The 24513-nt window shown below is 48.1% G+C and overlaps 1 protein-coding gene across 7 annotated transcripts in view; it reads left to right on the top strand.

Annotated features, from left to right (window-relative positions):
- LOC105568773 (Down syndrome cell adhesion molecule-like protein Dscam2) overlaps positions 1–24513 on the top strand; it is a 90753-nt gene that overhangs the window by 52282 nt on the left and 13958 nt on the right. For 6 of the 7 annotated variants that reach the window (XM_012024694.1, XM_012024693.1, XM_012024695.1 and 3 more), the window contains 8 exons: positions 4319–4615; positions 4983–5093; positions 5756–5914; positions 9459–9911; positions 17930–18049; positions 20894–21070; positions 21852–21999; positions 23617–23918. In XM_012024694.1, the coding sequence (XP_011880084.1) occupies positions 4319–4615; positions 4983–5093; positions 5756–5914; positions 9459–9911; positions 17930–18049; positions 20894–21070; positions 21852–21999; positions 23617–23918 (1767 nt within the window). Of the gene's footprint in view, positions 1–4318; positions 4616–4982; positions 5094–5755; positions 5915–9458; positions 9912–13054; positions 13415–17929; positions 18050–20893; positions 21071–21851; positions 22000–23616; positions 23919–24513 lie in introns of all 7 variants that reach the window. The other variant, XM_012024697.1, reaches the window with a different exon arrangement.

Here is a 24513-nt window from a genome sequence, read left to right as displayed (position 1 = left end):
CTCGCAGTCGTAAGAACAATCGACTGTAATTGGTCAATTCAGTCAGACACGTAAGAATTAACCAATCGTAGTCGACTATTCTTACGACTGCGAGTCTCAGAGTCGCAGTCGTAAGAACAATCGACTGTAATTGGTCAATTCAGCCAGACACATAAGAATTCATCAATCATAGTCGATTATTCTTACGACTACGACTCTGAGACTCGCATCGTAGACCCCGCATTAGCGTGACACGTCGGTCGTCGCCGCCGTAGTCGCGCGATCGAAAATGCTGTTTAATGCGGCGGATCGAAACACATTTAACAATTCTCGCTCGTGCATTTATCGCGGGAGGGGGAGAAAAAAAAAGAGACCTCGGACGCGGGCGATCGCGTGTTTGGCGAACTTGATCAGAAACTTGGTTTGCTCGCGGTTTGAAAATGTTGGTTAACGGCTGCGGAACCCGGTACATGGCGCGGGTGGAGGCTGCCTGTTTGCGCAGCGTTCCCTTCGTAACGTATTTTCCATCGGCCGGTCGTTTCGCCGCGGGATACGTGCCATTTTTGTACGAAAATGGCCTCGTTTGCTCTCTCCCGCGGCTCGCAAACTCCCCCCGATATGAGACCTCCACCGTCGCGCATCAATGTCCGACGGACAACCGCACGACTCGCGAATTTGCCCCGGAATATAATAAAAGCGATTTACGATAGGTTTCACCGATAACATCGCGACCGAGCACTGGACGGATCGCATGGGTAACATATGACACGCGGAACACATCCAGCAACTTAGAGCGCGGTGTTTCACGTAAAAAATAAAAAAACACCACACTCCCTCTGAAATTGCCTCTGGAATTTTTCGTGACAAAAACCGAAGCGCAATTTTGACATGGCGCATCTAGCCTCACGCTTATCGATATCTAGATTACGTTAATTGCTGTTGTGCGAAATTGCATTACATTAATAATTACGCGGAGGCTATTACTGTTAATTAAACGTTTAACAGCACGTATTTTGTATTTGTGCCGCTAAGCGCGATATTATTTTCAATTAGATTTCGGGATGGAACTCCCAACGGCGGTCCTCCCAGCCTTGAGTTTTTATTTTACGCCACTTTCATCTCGGGAGAATATTGCTGTTGGCAAGGGAGAGCGCGCTGAGTTTCGTGCCGTTCTTACGAGCGATTTGTACATTTCTGGAAGTTCGTACGGGCTTTCGCGGCCATTAACCTTTATACGGCCCGGCATTTGGTAACTTTTATGACCTTTGAAAGTTTAAATTTTCTTTCAAAATCGCTTATAGCCCGCGCTCGGCTGCCGTTTCCCCCGGCGGAAACAAGCGTAGCGATCCGAACGCCGTGTACAGTTTGTTTCTTCCTCCGCCGTAATCCGAGTTCAGATATCACGCGCGAGCTAAATTACTACTTCGCCCCTTCCCTCTTTTCCCGGTTTTCTCTTAGCCCTTGAGTAATTTTACCACCGAATTTCTCCTCGGACCGAAAAAGGTATCGGATAAAATAGCATTCTGCCGGAGTCTAAATTTTCAGACACGCGAAATCAAGCGGAAACTTGACCAGAAATGAAGTGTAAGACAATTTGCGGGTATATAAACTCGGGAATTTCATAATAATTCGTCGAGAAAAGCTGGTTGATCCGCCGCCAAAAATGACGCCGCGAGAAAGCACCCTCTTTCTAACGCGACGGGAAAACTTACTTAACCGCCGTAATTACGTCGCGAGGAATAGCAGCAACTTCTGCATTACATCAACAAAATGTCGCGTAATCGCTATTCATATTCGCGGTAATGAAGCCCGTCGTCCCGACGTTACGGCGGCGGATAGAAAATTAGTAATTTACGTCGTCCAAGTTCGGAGCCGGGCGCCTATTACCTTGTCATTAGGATTCTTCCCGTCTCCATGATTTCTAAGCTGCAAGGGGGTATAGAGTGTACATTAGGTCGGGATCGCCCCCAGCACGATAGGATAGTTAGTACCTACTACCACTACCCCCCCGGATTTGCATACGCTAACGAGATTCCTGCGGTTTTGCCGATGCTTTGCATGCTAGCCGCGCGCGATTTCGCGAAGCGGCGCGACCGACTACGTCTATTTATTATGCGTCATAGATACGTCCGGGGATGAAAGCCGGTTCCGCGGGAACATCTCGGTGAATTTGCGAATTTTACCGGCGGTGCCCTGCCCCTGGGTGGAATTATGCGAACGTGATATCTTGTCTGTTGCGATTTTAATGGCATTCTCCCGTTCTCTCCGCCGGACGAGATTTACTTTGCCGCACTTGGGGAGGGCGCGCGACACCGGAGGAATATATCGCTCATGCAAATCGCGCTTTATCGCGTCGCGCTTCTCCAAAACGCTCATTGACATTTCGCATAAACTTCAATCCGGGATGCGCGACTTCGTCGCGTTTCAGCGGAACTTTCGGTTACCGAGCGAGCGCGTCGCGTTTTCCGCGCCCCGGCGGAATATAACGTTTCCGGAAATTTCGAGAAAACGAGCACCGGCGCGACGCCAACTAATATTAATTAGAGCGCAAGTAAATCATATTAATCTTCATAATTATACGTCTCGGAAAAACATCCCTTTTTTAACGTCACATTATTTCACGGGGATCACAGAACGCGTAACAAGAACTCCATTATACGCAAAAAAAATGAAGAACAGAGGGGAAAAAACAGAGATACATTATTCGCAGAGCCTGATATGCAATAATTTAATCGTTTATTGAGATGATGCAAAACTGATATTTCTTCCCGCTGCTGCGACTCTTGAAGATACAACGGAGAGTAAATTTGCGCGTTAATGCCGTTGAGACTTTATCCGACCCTTATTTATCCAACGAGAGAGATTTTTGCCGCAATAACGTACATCATGATATCCGAATCTTAAACTACACTGAGCAAAATTTCCATCGGATAAGGGCCAGTTTCGCGAACATCGGTTAACCGCTAACCGAAGGTTAACTGACTCTCCGTCTCTTCTTAAATAGCGAGATGGAAAAAGATAGGGAGTCGACTGAACTCTGGTTAACAGTTAACCGACGTTTGTGAAACTGGGCCAGTTAGGGCCAGTAGTGTTTTTTCCGGTTAAATTACGTACACACCGATGAAATGCCGATCATATTTCTCATCGGACATGCAATTTAATCGGATATAACCGTTTGTTACTACGCAACTGGATTGTCCGATCGTATTTAATCCGGATATTTTTCTCAGTGTATTAAGTCGCTGCGGAACGCGGGCGACGTAAGATTTCTCGCGCCAAGGGCGCCGGAACAGCGGAGACGGCATAATTAGCCGGCCTAATTGTTAATTTACTAATGGCGGCTCCGCGCGCCCTTTTAATTATCCACGGGCGAGCTGCGAGCCCCGATATCTGCCCCGGCGAGCTTTCAACTTTTAACTATCGAGTTAATCCGCGCCGGGGAGGTAAATTTGCGCGCGACTTTTTCGCGCGTTTCCCCGATGGAAATTATTATATAACGAGGATAAGCAAAGGGAGTGGATGTTGCGCCCCTCTTGTCTCGTCGCCACCCCCGCCGCAAAGAAGCGCCGACTGGAATATCGTCCTTATCGTAAATATTCATCGATATCGATATCAATAACGCCGACGGCGACGAACGGATTCTCTTTGCGGATGAATACGAAAACTTCGGGCAAAGTCGACGTTATCTCGCGGTACATATCCAAGTTTACGAATTTATCATCGCGTCATTTTGGGGAACTGTGCCGCGCGTGCCGCGAAACGGCGGGGTTTCGTCCATTTATTTCGTCGCACGCGCCAGCTTCGCGATCCGGTGCAATTTTGATTTGCCGTTTACGAATTAATCATTTTTAATGACGCCGCTCTCTCTCTCTCTCTCTCTCTCTCTCTCTCTCTCTCTCTCTCTCTCTCTCTCTCTCTCTCTCTAACTCTCTCTCGCGTTTTTCGATGCTGTTGATAAGGTATCGCCCGTCATCGGGGTTTCCCGTCTCCATTTAGACGATTTGTAGATAACCCGGGCGGATCGACGGGATATTGCGACGACAATTGGCATAGTTTTTTTATTTGGATTATTTTTAAATGGCTTTCACGATAGTCGACGAGAGAGAGATATCGTCAGGTCGCGAACTTAAATTCGTGATGGTTCGCTTTCACGTTCGACAATCGATTTGGACGTACGTATAAAAAAGAGGAGCAAAAAAAACCGGGAAATATATGAACGCGGCCATGGCGCGTTAGACACGGGAGAAAGGCGGCGGAACAAAGGAGGGAGGGGGGCGGGGGCGCAGCATTTGGAAACTTTGGGGTATGCGTAATCTCCGCTCGTAACGTCTGTTAACAGAGATCGCGCCGCAGCTGGTCTACAGGTTTATCGAACAGACAATGCAGCCCGGTCCATCGGTTTCGCTGAAATGCAGCGCCGCGGGTAATCCCACGCCGCAAATTTCCTGGCTGCTAGATGGATTTCCGCTTCCACAAAACGACAGGCTCCTGATTGGCCAATACGTGACCGTGTACGGGGACGTAATATCCCACGTTAATATCACGACCGTGAAGCCCGAAGACGGCGGCGAGTACGAGTGCATCGCCAGCAGCCGCGCCGGCGAGGCGAGGCACTCGGCGAGGCTCAATATCTACGGTGAGTCAGCCGCGCGGTCGCGGTGTGCGTTTTCCCCGTAATTAGAAATTCCGCGGGAGGCCGCGATTACGATTTTATATCTCCGACGCGATTCGAGCCGAACGTTAATTATTTATCGCTCGAAACGTTGCCTCGTCCCCGCGTTCTTCAACATCGAATTTAGTTTGTACCCGGAGGCAACGAAAGGGGTCGGCCTGTAGCGTCGCGATATTAAAAATTTGCTGCGTATGTTTTTTTATTTTCCGCGCTGCCTGGCCTCCCCGGAATCTAGAGAGAGAGCAGAACTAGATTCCCTGCTGGAAATTTATAACTTTATGCTGTTTCGCGTGGCTGCAGCGTAACGAGCTTTACTGCTTTCTAATCTCAGGACTGCCATACGTCAGACCGATGTCGCCCGTTTCAGCGGTCGCGGGGAAGCAACTATATATCAAGTGTCCTGTAGCCGGTTATCCTATCGAATCGATAGTGTGGGAGAAAGGTAAGCATCGTGCGTCATTTCCGTTAATCCCCGTCCGAATAACGGAGAGTTTTTCGCGTACGTTTATTCAATATTTCCCATCGCGGCGAGAGGTACGCTAAAGTCCGTCGTCGATCTTTCGCGTCTGACTGATAATCCTCTTCGCAACGAGCGTGCCGCGCGATTAATCGGCGACGATGATCGGATTTATCTTCGTATCTTGCAAATTAATTGACGCGACTGAAGAGGACTCGAGTCGAACGCCGAGAGCGCCGAGTGCATGTCGCATCTCGCGAAACCCAGTGTTGTTTACCGATCATCCCGAATATTCTCGATCGCGAGGAGCCCCTTTAATTGAAACGCCGAAACGTTGTTATCAGAGAACGTAAAACTGCCTCCAACATGAGACAAAGAGTCGCCAACGACACGCTAAAGTTCGTCATCGATCTTTCGCGTCTGACTGAAACAATCCTCCTCGCAACGATCGTGTCCGCGCGATTAATTGGCGATCGAATTTATCTTGCAAATTAATTGGCGCGACTGAGGAGGACTCGAGTCGGACGTCGAGAGCGCCGAGTGCATGTCGCGTCTCGCGAAACCCCAGTGTCGTTTACCGGAGCATCCCCGAATATTCTCGGACGCGAGGAGCCCCTTTAATCGAAACGCCGAAACGTTGTTATCAGGGGACGTAAAACTGCCTACCAACATGAGACAAAGAGTCGCCAACGGCACGCTGTTCATCGATACCGTGCAACGCAATGCCGACGAAGGCACGTACACATGCACTGCCAGAAACAAACATAATTTCACGTCGCATCGCTCGGTCGAAGTACGTGTTCTAGGTAAGCAAACCGTAGCCCAGCAGTTTCCGCATAATTTCCCGCGGTATTGAGCACCGGAATTTAAAGCGTTCGTAAAATTAGCATTCGAAAATGAAGAGATCGCTTTACGCGCGCGCCCGCCAAGCGAAGCGACGCGCTCTCTTTTGCCCTCCGAAGTGGGGAAAAAAGGTACATCGCACTCTCGTCACTCCCGAGATAATAATTTCTTACGATCAGCACCCTCGATGCGATACAGTTCTACGTTCAAGTTTTACACGACTCACGATGTAAAGTGTACAACGGCTATTTCTGGTCGAGGTGCAGTGTAGTGTATTTTAACACGGGGAAATTCTTTTAAAAATCGACCAAACTGGCATAAAACGTGATATATATTTAAGTCGTAAAGTTTCGCAGTTTTATTCGAGATCCACTAACGTACGGTTGCTGTTCGAAAATTTTAGAAATTGTTTTCGCTATTAAAAATCCACTGACTACTGAGACATATACGACATGAATTTGCTGCCACGGAACTCGTGAACTCATTCTGTTTCGGCATAAAATTAATTTGTTCCGTCGACATTAGATTGCACTCGAAAAAGACCCGATTAAGAGGTCGAGACCGTGTGACTCAAATATGTATCACTTTTTATGCCAGTTTGGTCGATTTTTAAAAGAGTTTCCCCGTGTTAATTACCACTGGCGGCAATAAGCCTCACTCATTTTAGTTAATTTTAAATTAGGATCAATGGCAAAGAGTGCCCCACGCGAGCCCTCGGACGAAGATTTCGCGAAAAAGCTTCGCTCGCATAGTCCGCCGTTCTTGCAACTTGCGATATCGAAGCGCAATTACGGATATCGCGGGCACACGTTAATATGCATTCTCCCTTTGTCGAACGTATTAACTATCCATTGCCCGTCGCCCCATCCGACTGTATTAATTGCAGCGGCCGTTTATACATAACATGCGCGGCATGCAACGTTTGACGCGCGTTGCCGAATTTATCTTTACATAATGTTTCTATTAGGTTCATCAAGCAAACTCTATGCGTTGTTTGACGTTGGGCAGGATTAATTAGTGCGGGACAACATCGACCCGAGTCTTCGGTTTATCGCATTGCGCATCGTCCCTCGGAATACACGCCGCTTTTCGCAACGAAGGATCCCATCGATTTATCGATCGCGCATACGCGCCGTGTTTGCGACTCGCCGAAAACCGAAATGCGAGCCGCGCGAAAATTACGACGGAGAGTTTTGCGTTACCGAATATATTTCGACAAAAATTTCGTTATCCTTTTTTTTTCCACCGCTGGAGGATTGCGGGGTGTAACGCAGTTAATCCTTTTCGATTTTGATTGACCATTTATTTCGGTATCGCTCGGCAATTGCGTCCTATAATCTGGAAAATAAAAAGGAGGAAAAGTGGGAAGATAAACTGTTTAGGTTTCTGTCGAAATGCGAGGCACTGTGCAGGCTTCAGCCCCGCCTCGCCCTGGATTCTCGAAGGCTTCCTCGAAGTCGAGCGGAGTCTTTCTCGAGGAGAACAATTTCACATGTATATACTGTATATTCTTTTTTTTACTGTGATACAAAAAAACGCGCGCGCAGTGCGCGCACGTTTATACAAATACGATATATACGTAGCGGCCCGGAAATCGCGCTGGAACCAAATTATTTTCCATCAGCCGGTTTGTTTTCGCTTAACGTTTAATATTTAATATCGGCAAACACCGAGTATATTAAACATTTCGGCGAAACGCTGATCGAATTGCAGGTTGAAATGCGCGAATGGAATTATCGCGCGGCGGGAAATAAAACGGGCTCGAAGCGGAATTAGATATTTCGCCGCGAGATTGGGGGTCGCTTCTCTCCTTCGCCGCCCCCGTCAAAGCGAGGGTCAAGCGCGATTTCCGGTCGACGTTGCCCGCGCGATACGCGCGCGGACGTACGGCCGCGCGTGCTGAAGACGCGTCCGGAAATGACCTATGCACAGAGCACAGCACCTCACTGCATCGCTCAAGCATTCCTCCTTTGCACGCGCTCTCGCCTAACTGCTCTGTTCTATTCCACCAGTATATTTTTATGTACTCGTGTACACTCGTATGTACATAAAAATCCAGCTGCCACGTATGTACGTAACGTATTGTACATTAGACAGACGACGCGACGTACTGCGTGCAGATGTTGCCACGGGGTATTACCGCAAAACGTCTTTCGATCGTGACGCCGCCACCCCCGCACGTGCGGCGTGCGCACGCGGGGGGACACAATCCTTTTTCCGCGGCGCCGCGCGTAAAGGCCGAGACAGACTAGCAATTGTCGAAGCGGATTGGACTGGGATTGGCGATTGGCGATTGTCCTCTGGCTAATGAGAGCCGATTAAAATCGCTGCTTTGCTCTCATTGGCTAGCGGACAATCGCCAATCGTCAAGACTAGCAATTGTCGACGCGGATTGGACTGGGATTGGCGATTGGCGATTGTTCTCTGGCCAATGAGAGCAACGCAGCGATTTATTCGACTCTTATTGGCTGGAAGACAATCGCCGATCGCCAATCCCGGTCCAATCCGCGTCGACAGTTGCTAGTCTGATTCGGCCTTAACGCGGCGCCCCGCGTTGAGTCCGTAATACCCCGTGATGCGCGGAAACAGTGTATAGAATAAAATTATAGGTATTTTAACGATAATTCCGATGGTGATCGCGGGATCTGTCAGCCTTGCCGGCGACGGAGTATTAACACGGCGTGTAAACAGCGCCGTTGAATGTTTCCTTCGTGCTTGCGCGCGCGCGCCTCGATCTCCCGAAATTTTCCATTAAACGTGTTTGTTCAACGCGTGTACACGAAGTTTGCCTCGTTCTAAATACAGAGTTTACCGCGGAGATTGCGTCGGCAGGCTGAACGTTCCGTCGAAAATCACCGGGCGCGATTGCCTTTCATTAAAATTGCACACGTTCTTTCTCTTCTCAACCCGCTGTCGATCTATAGACGTAACGCAGCAACGTCCTTGAGCAGCTCACGTCGCGATATCGCATACGTCCGTTCGATCTGCATTTGGAGAAATGCTCGCGACGCGGCGCGAGATTCTCAGGCTGAAAGTCGAAATCACGCGAGAATCGCAATTACCTCGGATCTCCGAGAGATCGAGGGTATTTTCTCGGCTGACGCGCGCGGCAGTCTTGATTTCCGCCGTCGAGGCCAAGTCGAAGCCGCGAAGAGAGGAGATCGATTAATCTCGCCGCATCTCCCAGCTTCGTTTCCCGGCTGCCGGTTTCTGACGTATGCCGTATCGGACGCGGGGTTACTCCCCCCCCCCTCGCCTACGAACCGCCGCGTTGCCGCTGGATCGCGCAGCGCGATCTGAAAAATTGCTTTCCGCTCAAAAGGCGCGCATCTCCAGCAGCGGCGCGGAACGACGATTACGACCGTTCATCCCTTCGCTCTCCCGCAACCAGAGGCTCCTCTCTCTCTCCGCCCCCAGCCCCCGACGATATTCCCGACATCAATATCGTGATTCTCTAGATCTGAACTGCTTTGATGGAATGCCACCTTGTCTGTATTGTTCTTTCAGTGCCACCTAAAATCACGCCTTTCAGTTTTGCTCGCGATTTAAACGTAGGGGACCGTACTAGCGTACAGTGCGTGGTCGTGACCGGCGACCTACCGCTGACGTTCACGTGGCTCAAAGATAACGTCCCGATAGAGACGGTCAGGACGTTGCCGTCGTCGCAGGATGCGCCGTCGGGCAGCCGCGGTCGGTCGCCGGCCGGTCCTAGGATGGACACGATGATTAACGGGGGCCCCAAGCTAAGGGGCGCCCCCGCCACCATGACCGCCTCCGGCCCCGGGCATGACGAAGCGTCCTCCTCGTCCCAGAGAAAGAGCATTACCATCGGGATACATGACGCTTTTACCAGCGCCCTGAGCATTAGCACGATCGCACCCGCGCACAATGGCACGTACACCTGTCGCGTGACCAATGGCGCTGCAACCGTCGCTCATTCTGCACTCCTTCACGTCAACGGTAAACGCACACCGTTGGTGTAATTGTACGGCCGTGTTCCGGAATCGGTACTTGGCGCGACGATCTCTCGCGGTCTCCTCTCGCGGTCTCTCTGTCTTCTTTCTCTTGCCTTCTCCTCCTCCTTTTCCTCCTCCTGCTCTGATCGAGAGGAGACGCGCCCGTAACGTCTCCCGACGCCAAATACAGCGGCATCGTATTTCGGAACACGGAGCACCCGTGTCGGCGCTCATCGGGATGCCGGCAGCGACGTCGGGGGAACGCGGAGGACGCGGATGGATTCGCGCCACGTCTTGCGGAATAAGATCGCGTCGGCGACGAGAGCGGATTATCATTGAGATTCGCGGGCCGAGGCGTCGGTCGTGATAGGACCGGACTGGCAATTTTCCAGTTCGTTGGCTGGTGTACGGCGGCGATGGAAAGTAACTGATTGATCGGCACGTAGGGAAACACCGGTGCCGCCGGCCATCGTTTGTGCCCTACCCGACGCTACGCTCACCGCCGCGACGATCGATCAATCAGCGCGCGTCCGACCTCGCGCGCGCGATGCGTGCCCGTAATCAATTTTGTTTCGCCTCTAAGAGAAAAGAAAAGGGTTAACGCCGCCGCTGTAAATCGCCGACGGCTCTCGGGGCGCGGTTCCACGACGCGGGGCGGACCCTCGCGCGTTCGCCGCCGAGGACGAGGAAGCCCCGTCGTTGTCTCGCCGAGCGTTTGAGCGCCGACTCGCATTCCCGGTCCGTCCACGATGATCTTCGATCCCCGAGATTTCGGATCATCCGAGACGTGACCGTTTTCTGCTACACGCTAAATCCAAATTGCACACGTGTCAACGCGCCGCATCGGCGTCTCGCGCGTCCGAACGGGATTTGAGAGAGGGATAAAGAAAAGGAAAACAATAAAGTCTCCCATTGGCGCGAGCACCGATTCGGCGTGTTGCCAGCTTTTTCGAGGATTACTTTCGATTTTTGAAATTGTTCTCTCTTTCCTCCATTCTTTCTCGTCCTGCACGCAGTTCTCTTTGCACGCCCATCTGCACGCTTTGATCGAGTTTTCCTGCAACCACTATCGGTACCTATGTGTATTATATGTACTGTGAACAATCTTGGCAATGTCTTTGGCTCCCCCTGCCTCCACGTATTAGCGTTATACGAGCGGCCTGGGATACTTGTCCAACCTGCATTCGTCTGATTTGTTTTCATCGCGGGACTCAAGCGTTTGGATAAACGGGAAGACACGTTTCCAAAGGACGCAGATAAGACCGTACCGGGCAGTTGGACATCTATCAGAGTTTAGCTGCTTGTATATACGTATTTATTATGGTATCTACTTCTTAGACACACTTAAACATACCGACTGTGACATCGAGAGATGTTGCGAAAAGAGCGGCAGGCACGCCCGCGCGCAAGAACGCACACGAGGCAAAGGGATTTTTCGTCGGGCGAAAGTCGATATCTCGATGTCGCAGCGAGACCGCAAAGTTACCGTACTGGTTTTCCTATTCGCACAGGTGTATGCATCGTCCAGCATTGGTATTCAAGAGACACGAGTAATGTTTTGACTGAATATTACATTTGCCTATTTCTCTTAGTACCCCACACATATTACACAACGGCGGAGCTCGCCGTTAACGACATTTCTACGATACCCCGTAGGAGACGTATTTTATACGTTCTGCATTCGTTTTATTTTTCACGAATGACTCGTTTACACACTCTGCCACTCATTACTGTGTTGTATGGTTTTTGAGCGTCTCAATGACGCAGTCATCATTTTATTAATGTAGCAAAGAGTTTTATGATAATGTGTTGAAGCTCGAGGTATATCATACGTAATTTGTGTAACGTGGTTTTCACCATCATTATATTGTTACGATATGATTATGGAGACTGTAGTGATATTTGTATGTCCAAGGGGCACTCGACGCGAGAGATCTCTGAAATATTCGGCGAGGACACACACGCGAGTCCCCTCCGCATGCGAATTTCTGTCAAAGGGGGAAAAAAACAGGGGCGCGTGTGTGCGGTCTGAAATCGAATCGTTTCGCGGCGTCAATACAGAAGTCTCTCGCGTTCTTGTTCCACATATATTTGAAATTTCGCCGATCGGTAGGGCTCGGTAAGTAAGTCTGCGATACGCACGTCCCGCGGGACAAAGGGACAGACACGGGGAAGGAGCGTACCCTCGCGGAGAAGAAGGCCGCGTGCAGGTGTCTGATGCCGGACGTGCGGTCGTTATGGCGCGTCTCGCCAGGCCGGGATCGCGGTTCGAGCCGACTCCTCGCGCGCGGAAATCTATTGTATCCTGGAGACGGGGAAGAGCGGCAGGTGCCTCTCCCGGCCGCCAAGTTTCCACGCACCGCGAGACAATTTATTAATGCCTCCCCCCCCGTCCCACCCACCGCGCAAAGGAGAGGGTGCGCGAGAAAGGAGAGCTTATTTCCAACTTGGCTGGTCTCCTCATAAAGACACATCGGCCGACATTAACAGTTATGCTCGCTCGTAAATGTTCATTTCCCAAGCTACACCGGTCGCGCGTTATACTCTCGGCGGGCGCGTTACGTACGTTACGTACGTATACGCTGCCCCGATATTTATGGCCGTGCCACAATTTTCCGCGGACCTTGCTACGCACGCGGTGCGAGGGAGCGTCGTCGACGCCCGCAGCCGCCGCCGCGCGCGTTGCACCTGTCCTTCCCCCGCGCGAGGGGAAATCACGCGGCGGAATGGATCGGAATAAATGGAGGGCGAGTTTATCGAGTTTCCGCGATGTTACCGCCAGGGATTTACTCCTGCGCGCATCCTTGCGCGGTTTGCCGCTGTCGTGCGGCCGACGGAACAAAGCAACGCGACGCAACGCGTAAGGGCCCGCCTAATCGAATTGCGCTGTGACCCGTTAACAGGTAAAATATTGGCCAACGACAGATAGGGGAGGATGATTTACGGTTGTCACGTACGATCCCTTACGGTAACGTTGCATGCGTCACAGTGTATCCCCCCCCCCCCCTCTTATCGCAAGACGCGATCCGAAAGACGCAAAGTCCTCGTGAACGACGACCCGCGCTAAGGCGCGGTCAAAGACCGTCAGCGCGAGGCCGCGAGGGATGCAATACTCTCCATTATCATGTCACAACGTAACGTTTATAGTTCCGCCGCGGATCTCGCCATTTTTTTTCGGAGACGGTGTGATGGAGGGGCAGCGGACACAGCTTATGTGTACGACGAGCCAGGGCGACCAGCCGTTCAACATCACGTGGTTGATGGACGAGAAACCGATTCAGGTCAGACCGAGCGACGGTGGTACATCGGTGTCGTCGGTCCAGACCGCCGCCGCCGTCGCCGCCGCTACCGTCGAGACCAGCAACGGCATACAGATAAGCGACTATCCGCCGTTTTCCAGCATCCTGACGATAAATAGCGTCAGCGCTAGTCACAGCGGCAACTACACGTGCCAGATCAGCAACATCGCTGGCCTGGCCGAGCACTCGACCAGCCTCTCAGTCGCTGGTTGGTGTCCTGAGAAAAACTGACGTAGTCGTAAGAAAACTGTGTACATAAAGCGTCCACGAATAAGAACCTCCCCTTTTCGCTATCTCCCCATCTTTCTCTCCATTTTTCTGTTTGTCTATCTCTCAATCTATCTACCTATCTATTTTTCTCTCTCATTCTTTCTCTTTTTCTTGCTTTCTCTCTCTCTCTCTCTCTCTTTTCCCTCCTCTCTCTTTTCTCTCCTCTCTCTTTTCTCTATTTCTCTCTTTCTTTCTCTCTTTCTCTTCTCTCGCACCATTGTCCCACTTTTCTTGTGTATAGGAGTGTATACACGTATATGTATACGCATATACAGGATATATATATATATACAGGACAGGTATACAGCTCGTATCACAGCGCAGAATTCGAAGAACCGTCGAGTAAGGTTCGGCTTTCTTTTTTTTTATTTAATCCGCTCCTGTGTTCCGGGTTACTCGGACGACTTTTCCGAGCCGTTGATGACATCCCTCGAGAAGGGACGTGCGATACGAGTCCCCATTCGCCGGATCGTAATCTTATACGTTAGTATCTGATTCCGCCAATTTGAAACACCACTCTTCGTTTCGGAAAAAAGTTTCTTCCTCGGCAGCGTAAGTTAGACGAATAAAAATTTATCTCCCCTTTGTCGAAAGAGTTCCATTATTAAACAAGTCGTTTGGTATTGCATGCATAGAGTCGAGATGTACGAGGATTCGCTGTGAGAATAGACCTTTAGGAATCGAACTTAAATATCTCGATCGACGGGTATAAATTGGGTACACAAATTTTTCACGAGGGTAGATGTATTTCAAGCAGCGGCTATTTGATACAGTATGGTGATAACTGCGAAGAACGCAATAATTGAATATCGTATTTTTGTTTGGATCATTCTCGCTTATTTTTAGGAACGATGCCGTTTATATATAAGAAAAACTAAAACAAGTGACGTTCTATTCAAATCGAATTTAGTTACTTGGCTTGATTAGAAAGTCAGAAGAGCGATTGATCAGAAATTGTTCAGCTATGGATCGATGTCAGAAATAGTTTCGAGGATTAAATGTTAATGGGTTTCGCCGAATTTAGTTCCTGCTCGTCTCGCACTCGCCGGGGTTGGCAATATTTTATTCATTTCCATCCATTTCGACCCAAATTCTATAGAATATCAAAAGATTCGTACATTTCGTACGTATTCGATTCCACACATTATCCGGTATGTAATAGCGCCTGCTCCTAATGCGTATAAAATACGACAAGATCGCTGGGTTTTCGACATCTGAAAGCCATTAAAGATTTTCCAGCGAATGTCGCGCGGCAAAGGAATTTCCTCGAAGCGAAATACGATCCCTTAACCTCGGCAAAGGTTATACGCGCGTAACAAATTGGAGAACGAATGTGCAAAGCTGCAGTTTTTCAAGAATAAACATCAAAAGAGAATGAGAGCGACAATGATAATTGGACGTTGCCATCCGTAAAATGAAAAAAAAGGGGGGAAGGTGAACCTTAATAGTTTAATTTGACGTCGCAATTTGCGAACTTTTAATAAATTCGCGCTGAAGTAATGAACGTAAAGGATTAAAGTCGTATAAACATCCGTGACAATACGAATCTTTCGCAATCGAATTTCTCGATTCATTATGCTCATGTATTCTTGGAGAGCGCTGCAGCCATATTACATGCCAGACTTTCGTAATATTTGCCAAATGGAAACGCTACGTGCTTTCGAGTTCGCTTTGTGTTCATCATGCAACGTAGTATCCTGTGTAGTGTACTGCACTTTTCAGTTTTACGGTACTACCTTTGCCGCCGCGGCGACGGCTTACGATCAGCACATACGTACGTATATCCCGGCACATACGTATGTATATCCATTTCAATGCGATGTTGCGTTCACTGATATTTTTCGTATTATTTCTACTAGCTTCGCCTCGCATACATTCAATGCAATTTAAGTATTACTTACATCCGGTTGTGTTCCTTCTATACCGTCGTGCAAATGTCTTGCACCACTTATGGCTCACTCAGACTGGACGCGATGAGCGATGAGCGACGCGCGATATCCAATGAGCGTGCAAGTCTTTGTACGTTTTCCCGTAAAGCCTGCACGCTCATTGGATAATCACGCGTCGCTCATCGCTCACTGCGTCCAGTCCGAATGAGCCATTACTCTCTGGTCGCGCAACTTGCGCGCGGCCGCGCCAAGTACGCTCGTTACTACTCACGCTCGGATGCACTTGGAACATCTGATCGCACTGCTCGCGTTGTTTTTCGCGTTTGGAGCATCGAGTTCGCAGGAAGTAATTCGGCGAAAATACCCATTAATTGTCCTCGTTAATCGCTGAAACGTTTCTTCTTCTTCTTCTTCTTTTCAAGCGCATAAAAGGCGAGATTGGGACGGCGGAGAAAGAAAGGTCGACAGGTCTGAGATCGTAGTCGCGCTATCGAGAGCATTACCTGGCATGGTGCCGCCATACCCCGATTTCTTTCGCTTATCTTGGAACGATAGCTCGATAGAATTTTCATTTGCCGTCGGAAATGGAGGATCACGCAAGCGTGGAACGCTTGGAATCGCGCGGACGACGGATGTATCGCCGACTTTACTTGTTTGCATGCTCGTCAGCGGGAGATAATTAGATTTTCACGAGATCGTTATTAGGACAGGAGACGGTTCTATTTGCGAATTTTAACGAGGGTGATATCTTTCGATAGCCAAGTAATTCAACAGTAGCGTACACGGCCTATCCCAGAGTACCGTTGATCCGGCGTGCCGGTAAGGCCCAATATAAAATGTATTGACTCTTGATATATCGTTCCCTATATTCCGTTTACGTTTTCCGCAAGCAGCGTCGCCGAGGTCGATGTAGAACCACGAAATCGAGACACGTCAGTCCCGAAGCGTAGAAGTATTATCCCACGTGTATTGAAATTTTCTAAGGACGTTTTTTTCCCCGCGAATGTGTACTAGGTAGAGTATCGTAGCGAGTTGATATTCGAGACGTTGTGCTAATGTAATGCAACGATTGTCTATGACACGGGTGTGCATAAGCATGCATTCGCGTAGTTAACCTGTTTCTGGTTACAATTTTCCCCCTCTCCCCCCCCCCCTCTCCCACCGTTTCCGCGAGAACGACTTGGAATGACGATGGAAGAATGTAAAAGTGATACTCTCCTCCTTACTACGTGTCTTTCTATTTTCGTATCATTACGGTACATTGCCACCGGTATCGTTTGCGTTTGTCGTTGTCTGGGAAGCATTTTATATTACATCCGTCTTACGGCTCTGTTTACTTGGAATGGTGCTTGCGTTGTTACGTTCCTTATGATAATGACTAACTTTGCATTTTTGCATGACATTACGTTCCATATACTCGTACTATATTATGTGTATTATAATATTTTCTCGACATATATTTATATAGTTCAATTTATACCAACTACTCTCATGTATTTTAGACGGACCGTTTTTTCTTTCGTTAAAAACAAACACCCGTCTCACCTCTTTACACCCCCCCCCCCTTCTATTCTATGATTTACGTAGATTATTTAATTAGAGGATCTTGTTTTCTTTTTTTATGTAGGTTCAGTACTAATTTCTCTCTCTTTCTCTCTTTCTGTCAAAGATGCATGCTATTTATTTTCAGTATCCCAAGTGCCCTGAATTATTATTTTCCTCATATATATTTAACATTGCTTGTGAACTCCTGATAAAATTTAAAGTAGTTAATTGGGGGAAAAACCCACTCGTTTCTTTTTATACATAACATATACATAACATCGTCAATTCAAGTAATTTAGTCGTAGCCTTAATGGATACCGTAGCATAACACCATTACAATTTTCAGCAAACTTTCCGTGTAAGTATACAGTCTAGTTGAAGGAAAGAGATGCATGCATTACATTATTATTAACACATAGGAAAACATTAATTTTAGCCATTGCCGTTGGTATTCGTCACCGTTTATATCGCGGCGAAGTATCGATCCGTTATTTGAATATATAGGGAATGACTGTTCAAATAAATAACCTGTCACATCATATATATATATATATTTTTAGACCGAACTGATAAAAGATCGTGGCTGGGCTGTGAAATGAAAATCGATACCATTTGACGGTTTTACATGATATTATCTTTAGGAAATAACTGGATAACGTGGGATAAATTGCGTATTACTCTCAATATTCTGCAAATTAAATTAATAGGAATTTGTAATAAATTTGTAATATGGCAACGATTACATCGATGTCCATTGTTCTTGCTTTTAACCGTCACGATTGCTTAATTATACAAGTGCGGGGCCTGCGTGACACGTGGACCTAGCGCGCCTAAAGCGTTGCAAATCACCCTCGAGCGAACACGTCATTAGCGGTCGTGTTTGAAATTTTACGGCGTCGTTGCAAATTCCCGAGAAACGACGTGAACGGTGACGGAAACGAGCGGACATCGAGTAAGATTCTGGCGGATACGAATTCGAGCGACTGGTAGATTCTAAGCCAATCGGTTCGTATTTTTAGTACCACCGAGGTGGACCGTGGAACCTATCGACCAGAACGCGGTTGTAGGTCACGGCGTCTCCATCGCCTGTCAGGCCGAAGGATTCCCCATTCCGACTGTGACTTGGAAGCAATCTATCGGTAAGTCACGACTCCTTAAAGGTGGGATCTCGGAGGTAACTCACCTTCCTCCCCCGGCGGCGTTACGTAGAGATGTATTACGTCTCGGACGTGGCGCGGGAAATGAGAACGCTCATTCGCACCTGATCTCTCGGAAATGCAAAACGGATGCTTTTAATAGACAAGTTGCCTCTTGATTTTTCAATAAGAAACAGCCCCGCGACGTCTCCGGATATGAGTGAAATATTTCCACCACCGGGTCTTATTTTCAACGCGCCGCGTACGTCGACGTGTGTTAAAAGGAGAAAATTCATATTTCAAATGTCGCGCTGACGTCGATTATGCATACCGAATCGACTTTAACACGGAGTCTGACGCGGCTATTATTACATTTTCTAATAATCTCCTCCTGTCGATTAAGCGGGAACTTTGTTTGCGCGAGCATTACGTAATTTTCATTTAAGTCGTGACCGGCGGAGCCGGGTCGACGGGGGAAAAAAGGGCGCTCTGGAAACAGTAATCAATCACGAATTTCGCTGAATCGTCGGTCGTTGTCCCCGCTCGTAGTCAGAAATAAGTCCTACCTATGGGTGAAACCGTATAATTAATTTCGTCTATTCGCTGAGCGTGGATTTGATGCGGCGGACTTTTCTCTCCTCTCTCTCTCTCTCTCTCTCTCTCTCTCTGTCTCTCTCTATTTTTCCTCCCGCAATTTGGACCTCGCTTTAGAGCGGGATCCATCTTTCACCGTTCAACCCGATTGTATTCTCGCGAGCCAATCATTCCTCGCCAGTGGCTACATTCAGATTGCAAAAAAGCGCTTTGCGTGCGTGTCTTGCGCGTCTCGCGATGCCAGTTATGTCGCGGTGACGAGGCTGTTATCAAATTCCGGAGTATTTTTGTGAATTTTAATTAACCACGGCAAACAAACGAATGCAACATTTGTCCGTAAAATGCTTTCAGTTAGTTGGTTGTGTAATCGTATTACAAGTAGTACACCGTAAGCGTTTCTACCGCCGTTATACTCTGATACATTTTAAGCGTTCTCGTTACTCAAATATTAATCCGTAAAAGTTCTCCCCGTCGTCCGAGCGCGTATCTCAAAGTTACCCCGCAAAAAAAAAGCAGATACCGCGTGGATATTTATGTTTTTCATCATTCACTATGTATCGGGAAGGATGTCGGGAACCATCGATCCGCCGTCGAGCGATGCCGTGCAGTCAGGCGGCATCGAAACGCGAAAAAAGAAGCCACCGCACGTCGGGCGAAAGACGCGTTCTGCGTCCTGTCACGATTTGTATTAGACGCGAACAAACGCGGGGCGGAACACCGCGGTTTTATTAAACCCCGTGTAATACCGTAACCATAGTATAACTACACGGAAAGAACAATGTAGCTGCTGTAGCTAAAACTTAGCAAAATAGGGACAGCTAATAGTTTTAGTTGTGATAGCTCAATATTTTGCTACGACAGCAAATCGTTTGCTGTCGCACCTAATACAATAGGCACAGTAGCAAAATATTGAGCTATCACAACTAAAATATTAGCTGTCCCTATTTTGCTAAGTTTTAGCTACAGCAGCTACATTGTTTTTTCCGTGTAGTATGCCCACTCCCTGGCGGTCCTTTGATCTTTTCGGTTTCGATCACGCGGTTTTCCGCCATGTTTTTCGTATAGAATCCTGTCGCAATAATTTCACACTACCGCGTATGCCACGTCCGTCTCATTGGCTCCACCAAAATAATGGCTTCTGCGCGTCCGCCATTATTTTGGTGGAGCCAATGAGACGGATGTTGTACATGTGGTAGTGTGAATGAATTCAGTGTGACGGGATTTTATACTAAAAACATGGCGGAATACCACGTGTTCGAGACCGAAAAGCTCAAAGGACCGACAGAGAGCGGGCATACTAGTTGTACTATGGTTTTACTGTGCCGTAACTACCGCGCCGAGCGTACGAAATTCGCGCGTCGGTCAAGGAATGCGAGGCAGCTGCCGTGAGTTTCGACAAGACATAATTTCTCGGAAGACTCTTCCGCGAGAAGACTGATTACTCAAAAGCGACGCTTTCAAAATGTTCGGTTTACCTTGCCCGATGGGAACTCTCGCGAAGTAAATCTTTACCGTTTGAAGTTACGAGGCTGGCGCATACTTTGGTACATCTTGCGCCCGTTCCGTTCGTTTATTTATGAAAACATAGAATAAGCGAATGAAGTCGGCACAGGGAAAGGCGTTCCCAGGCATGCGCCCCGTGTACGCGTATTTAGCTTCCACAACTCGCGAATCATCCGAACATTTATGTAGTCAGAGATGCGTTTGCGGAACGTCTCGCGTGCCCGAGCAACCTTTTTTCCTCTTTATTTCTCTCGGCGTTTAAGTCTGGTGTACAACAGGATGTTCCGTAATGGGGCGCAAACAAGGTGATACTTGATGCTGCGAACTGGGAAATAATATCCCCCCCCCCCTTCCACCTCCTCCGGTAAAACTTAACGTTATTTTTTCGCAGTTTATGAAGTTCGAAAATTAAATATCTCGGTAGCTGAGTGTGCCTCCAAGTCAAAACGCTGTTAGAGCAAAGTTCACCTGCAATTACACGAAGAATAAGATTTTGTTATCCATCGCGCATCCTCCTCCCCGAAACACCTGATTCTTTCCTCTCCCGCTTTAGCTTTTGATGAGTCCGGAATATCGGCGATAAAATGTAAACGAGTTGCGCAACGAGTTTTAATTTGTACCCTCCTTAGTTGCCGCGCGCGTGCACGAGGTGCAGAGCCCCGACGTCGGGCGTCGTAAAACACGGGGTAATAATTTCCCGTGGACGTGTCTATTATGCAGAAACGTAAAGACGTATCCTTGTGCACTTAGGTGAAACTCCGGGTGACTACAGAGAGCTGGGATACGGCACGGAGGGCGCCGGGGTGGCCAGGAACGGATCCTTGGTGATCCCGCGGGTTTCGCGGGATCACGCCGGATTCTATCTGTGCCAGGCGAGCAACGGTATCGGGCCCGGCCTCAGCAAGCTCATTCGGCTAACAGTTCATGGTAAAATATTCACGCAACCTAGAGTTACTGTCGTCGTCTGGATCCCGGATCCCGGGTTGGTATCCGGGATTACGAGTAGAGTCGCGCGCTGAATCATCCGGAGTGACGAAAACCAGGGTGGTTCTTCCACCGCCGGTGAACATTACGCGCGGGGGAGTTCGCCGTGGAAAAGTGTTTTGTATCGCGTAATATCATTCGCGATATCAGAAATTATATATCCCTTTCTCGCGTCCCCTTTTCTGAAATTATCTTTGGAGATTTAATAGAGAGGGCGGCAGGAATTTAATTTGTTATTACACGATATATTCATACGTAGGCGGCGCCGTGTAATGCAACAGAGTCATGAATTTAATAAATTTGTTAATTTGAATTCGCGCACACGCACACAGGCGTGTCCGCCGGAAATTCAATAGCATTACTACAATATTCGTCACTGGATAATTGCTTCGCATCACTGCATGAAATCCCCTCTGCGAGAGGGCAACGCGGGCGCGCGCGCGCGCACAAACACAAACACGCGCGCTTATTCGGGATAGCATCATGCGTCGATAATTGATCTTTTTTTCGCTTGGCTACGAAATAAACGCGCATTCAACAAAGTACCGTAGATTGGCCGTGCGATTTCGACGCAAACAAAATTGAATTGCTCGCTTATAATTACAAAAAGGGACATCTGCGAGTTATAGCGAAAATTGGTTTTATTGTCTTGTCTTTTATTTCACGTTTATTGCGCGCGCTGCGAGCGCCGTGTAAACGCTCTGATGAAAAATTCTCGCTACAGCGGGCCCCCAGGTGACAGTAAGGATGAGGCAGGAATCAGTGCGACGAGGGGAGAGCGTAATATTGCGCTGCGAGGCCGAGGGAGACGCGCCTCTTGATCTTAGCTGGCGTGTTCGTGACAGCAAGATCGATCCTAATTACGACGTTAGGTTCGTATCGGAATTAATTATGCGTCTTTCGCGTGAAAGCTCACAGCTTTGAAATGCGCATACCGTTTGACGCGAGCGCCATTTTGACGCTATCCTCCTGCATTAATTCGCGCAGCGTTCAAAGCGAAAATAAACTTAATTCCCTCCATTCATAGGGTCCCTCTTCAGACGCGTGGTATCCATATCTCTAACAATTGTACGCATTTAGACTTCTATTTTGTACACGAACAGATCGTGCATATTAGAGCCACTGTGTATAAGTGCATTACCGCAAGCGTACTCTATATTTAAGGTATGCGAGTTATTTCGCGTAACGCGAGTTGTCCATAATCGTTAGGCTATTTTAGACGCTCGATACAGTTTACATAACCGAACACACAAATTCCATTTTTAAACCATTATGCTGTATAGAGGAGAAAAATTTTATTGCCGCAGTAAACCATCACCGCTGCTGTATATACGATGTGAAAATGGCCAAACTTCGCTACTATAACCAATTATTTGATATTACCTCAAAACCTGTTTTGTTGCTAACGGGGGAAATTGTACCGGGCAAATTTGTTTGTAGAAGCGAACTCGTTAATTGACTGCTAAAGCAAAGTAGTCTATCCTCCGGAAAATGCATTTCGCCATTGTAGCGTCGCTATTTTGATGATGCAGCAAGAATTAATTCGTTTATTATTATAGCGAAATAATATCCGCGGATTCCGAGAGATTACTTCGGCTACAAAAATCGTTGTCCGCGATCGAGTTGTCCAATAGTTGTCCGAAATTTCTTACGTCGGCAGAACGCGCGAGATAATCGGCCAGATTTACTTTCTTCGCGTTTCATTCATCCTGGACACACACGGTTTCCCGCTTAGCGTTTAAATCTTGGTAATTTCAAACTTCTCGGCCGGATCAAATTTGTTTGTAGAAGCGAACTCGTTAATTGACTGCTAAAGCAAAGTAGTCTATCCACCGGAAAATGCATCTCGCCATTGTAGCGTCGCTATTTTGACGATGCAGCAAGAATTAATTTGTTCATTATTATAGCGAAATAATATCCGCGGATTCCGAGAGATTACTTCGGTTATAAAAAAACCTTCATGATCGAGTTGTCCAATAGTTGTCCGAAATTTCTTACGTCGGTAGATTTTCTTTCTTCGCGTTTGATTCATCCTGCTCTGGGGGAAAAAAAATACAGCAACCAATTTCGGGGCCCACAATTAGTAATCGAATTATTTGGATTGTTCGTAACACTCTAATCTTTTACGAATTTTACCCCGCGTAACTAAAAATCGCAATTAGCTATTTTATCTATATCCAAGATGTTTAAGTAACACTAATCAATTCTCTCAATTAGTTCTGTCGATATTCAGTAACGCAAAAACCGAAATGTTAAGTTGCTTGACTACGAAAGAAAACGGTCAAAAATTTTCCCAGAGTAGAGTCGCGGACAATCCAAATAATTCGACTATTAATTGTGGGCCTCAAAATGGATTGCTAACTGTCTGTTTTGTCCCAGAGTGGACACACACGGTTTCGCGCTTAGCGTTAAATCTTGGAAATTTCAAACCTCTCGGTCGAATCACCGCGCGTATCGATTAATCGTGTAACCGCTTCTCTCGGGTCCAGGTACGCGGTAGACAATACGGCGGATGCGTCGGGACGCGTCACCACCGAGCTGCGGATCGTGCAGGCGAGCCACATGGACCGCGGCGACTACGTCTGCGTCGCCGCGAATGCGTACGGTCGTGACAAGACGACGATCCACCTGCTGGTGCAGGAGCCGCCCGATTTCCCACGCAATCTGCACGTGGCCGAGCAGGGCAGTCGGTCGATCCTACTGGCCTGGTCCTCGCCGACGACCGATCGGGACGTGAGCCACGTCACCTCGCCCATCACCAACTACATCGTGCAATACAAGGAGGCCCAAGGTACAAACTATCCTTCCTTCTTCCGTTTTCTTTTTTTTTTGGGGTGCGCGAACCTTGGTCACTGTCGATTGAAGAAAGCCGTAGATCGTTGCGTTAAATCTTGGAAATTTCAAACCTCTCGGTCGAATCACCGCGCGTATCGATTAATCGTGTAACCGCTTCTCTCGGGTCCAGGTACGCGGTAGACAATACGGCGGATGCGTCGGGATTGCGTTCCTGGCCGACAACGCCGATTCCTCGCAGGCTCGCGGACACAATTCGCGACGTAGTTTCCAAAACTTAATTTTCAGATCGATACTTTTGTTCCGTCGATTAAGCGATGACAAAAATGTCGGAGATTGGGAGTAGATTGACATAGTTTTAATATAAAAGTTTGCGATGCTGATAAAAATAATGGAGGTACCTGAAAATCTTGAGGGGTTTCAAATGGGTATAAAAATTTTAATATGAATTTCCTCGAACTTGCCACCTGACAAGTTACGACAACGTTACCTTGGAGAATGCCACGTAATATCGCATTTCTCCCGCAAGTTACAACGCGCGTTAGCGTGCGGATAATGTTTTCTACTTTCGTTTAATTTACATCGCCCAACTT

This window comes from Vollenhovia emeryi, unplaced genomic scaffold (genome assembly GCF_000949405.1).
Source record: "Vollenhovia emeryi isolate VEMERY1.0 unplaced genomic scaffold, V.emery_V1.0 DF939127.1, whole genome shotgun sequence".
Taxonomy (NCBI): Eukaryota; Metazoa; Arthropoda; class Insecta; order Hymenoptera; family Formicidae; genus Vollenhovia; species Vollenhovia emeryi.
Note: the sequence above shows the minus strand (reverse complement) of the source record. Positions and strands in the feature narration are given on the sequence as shown.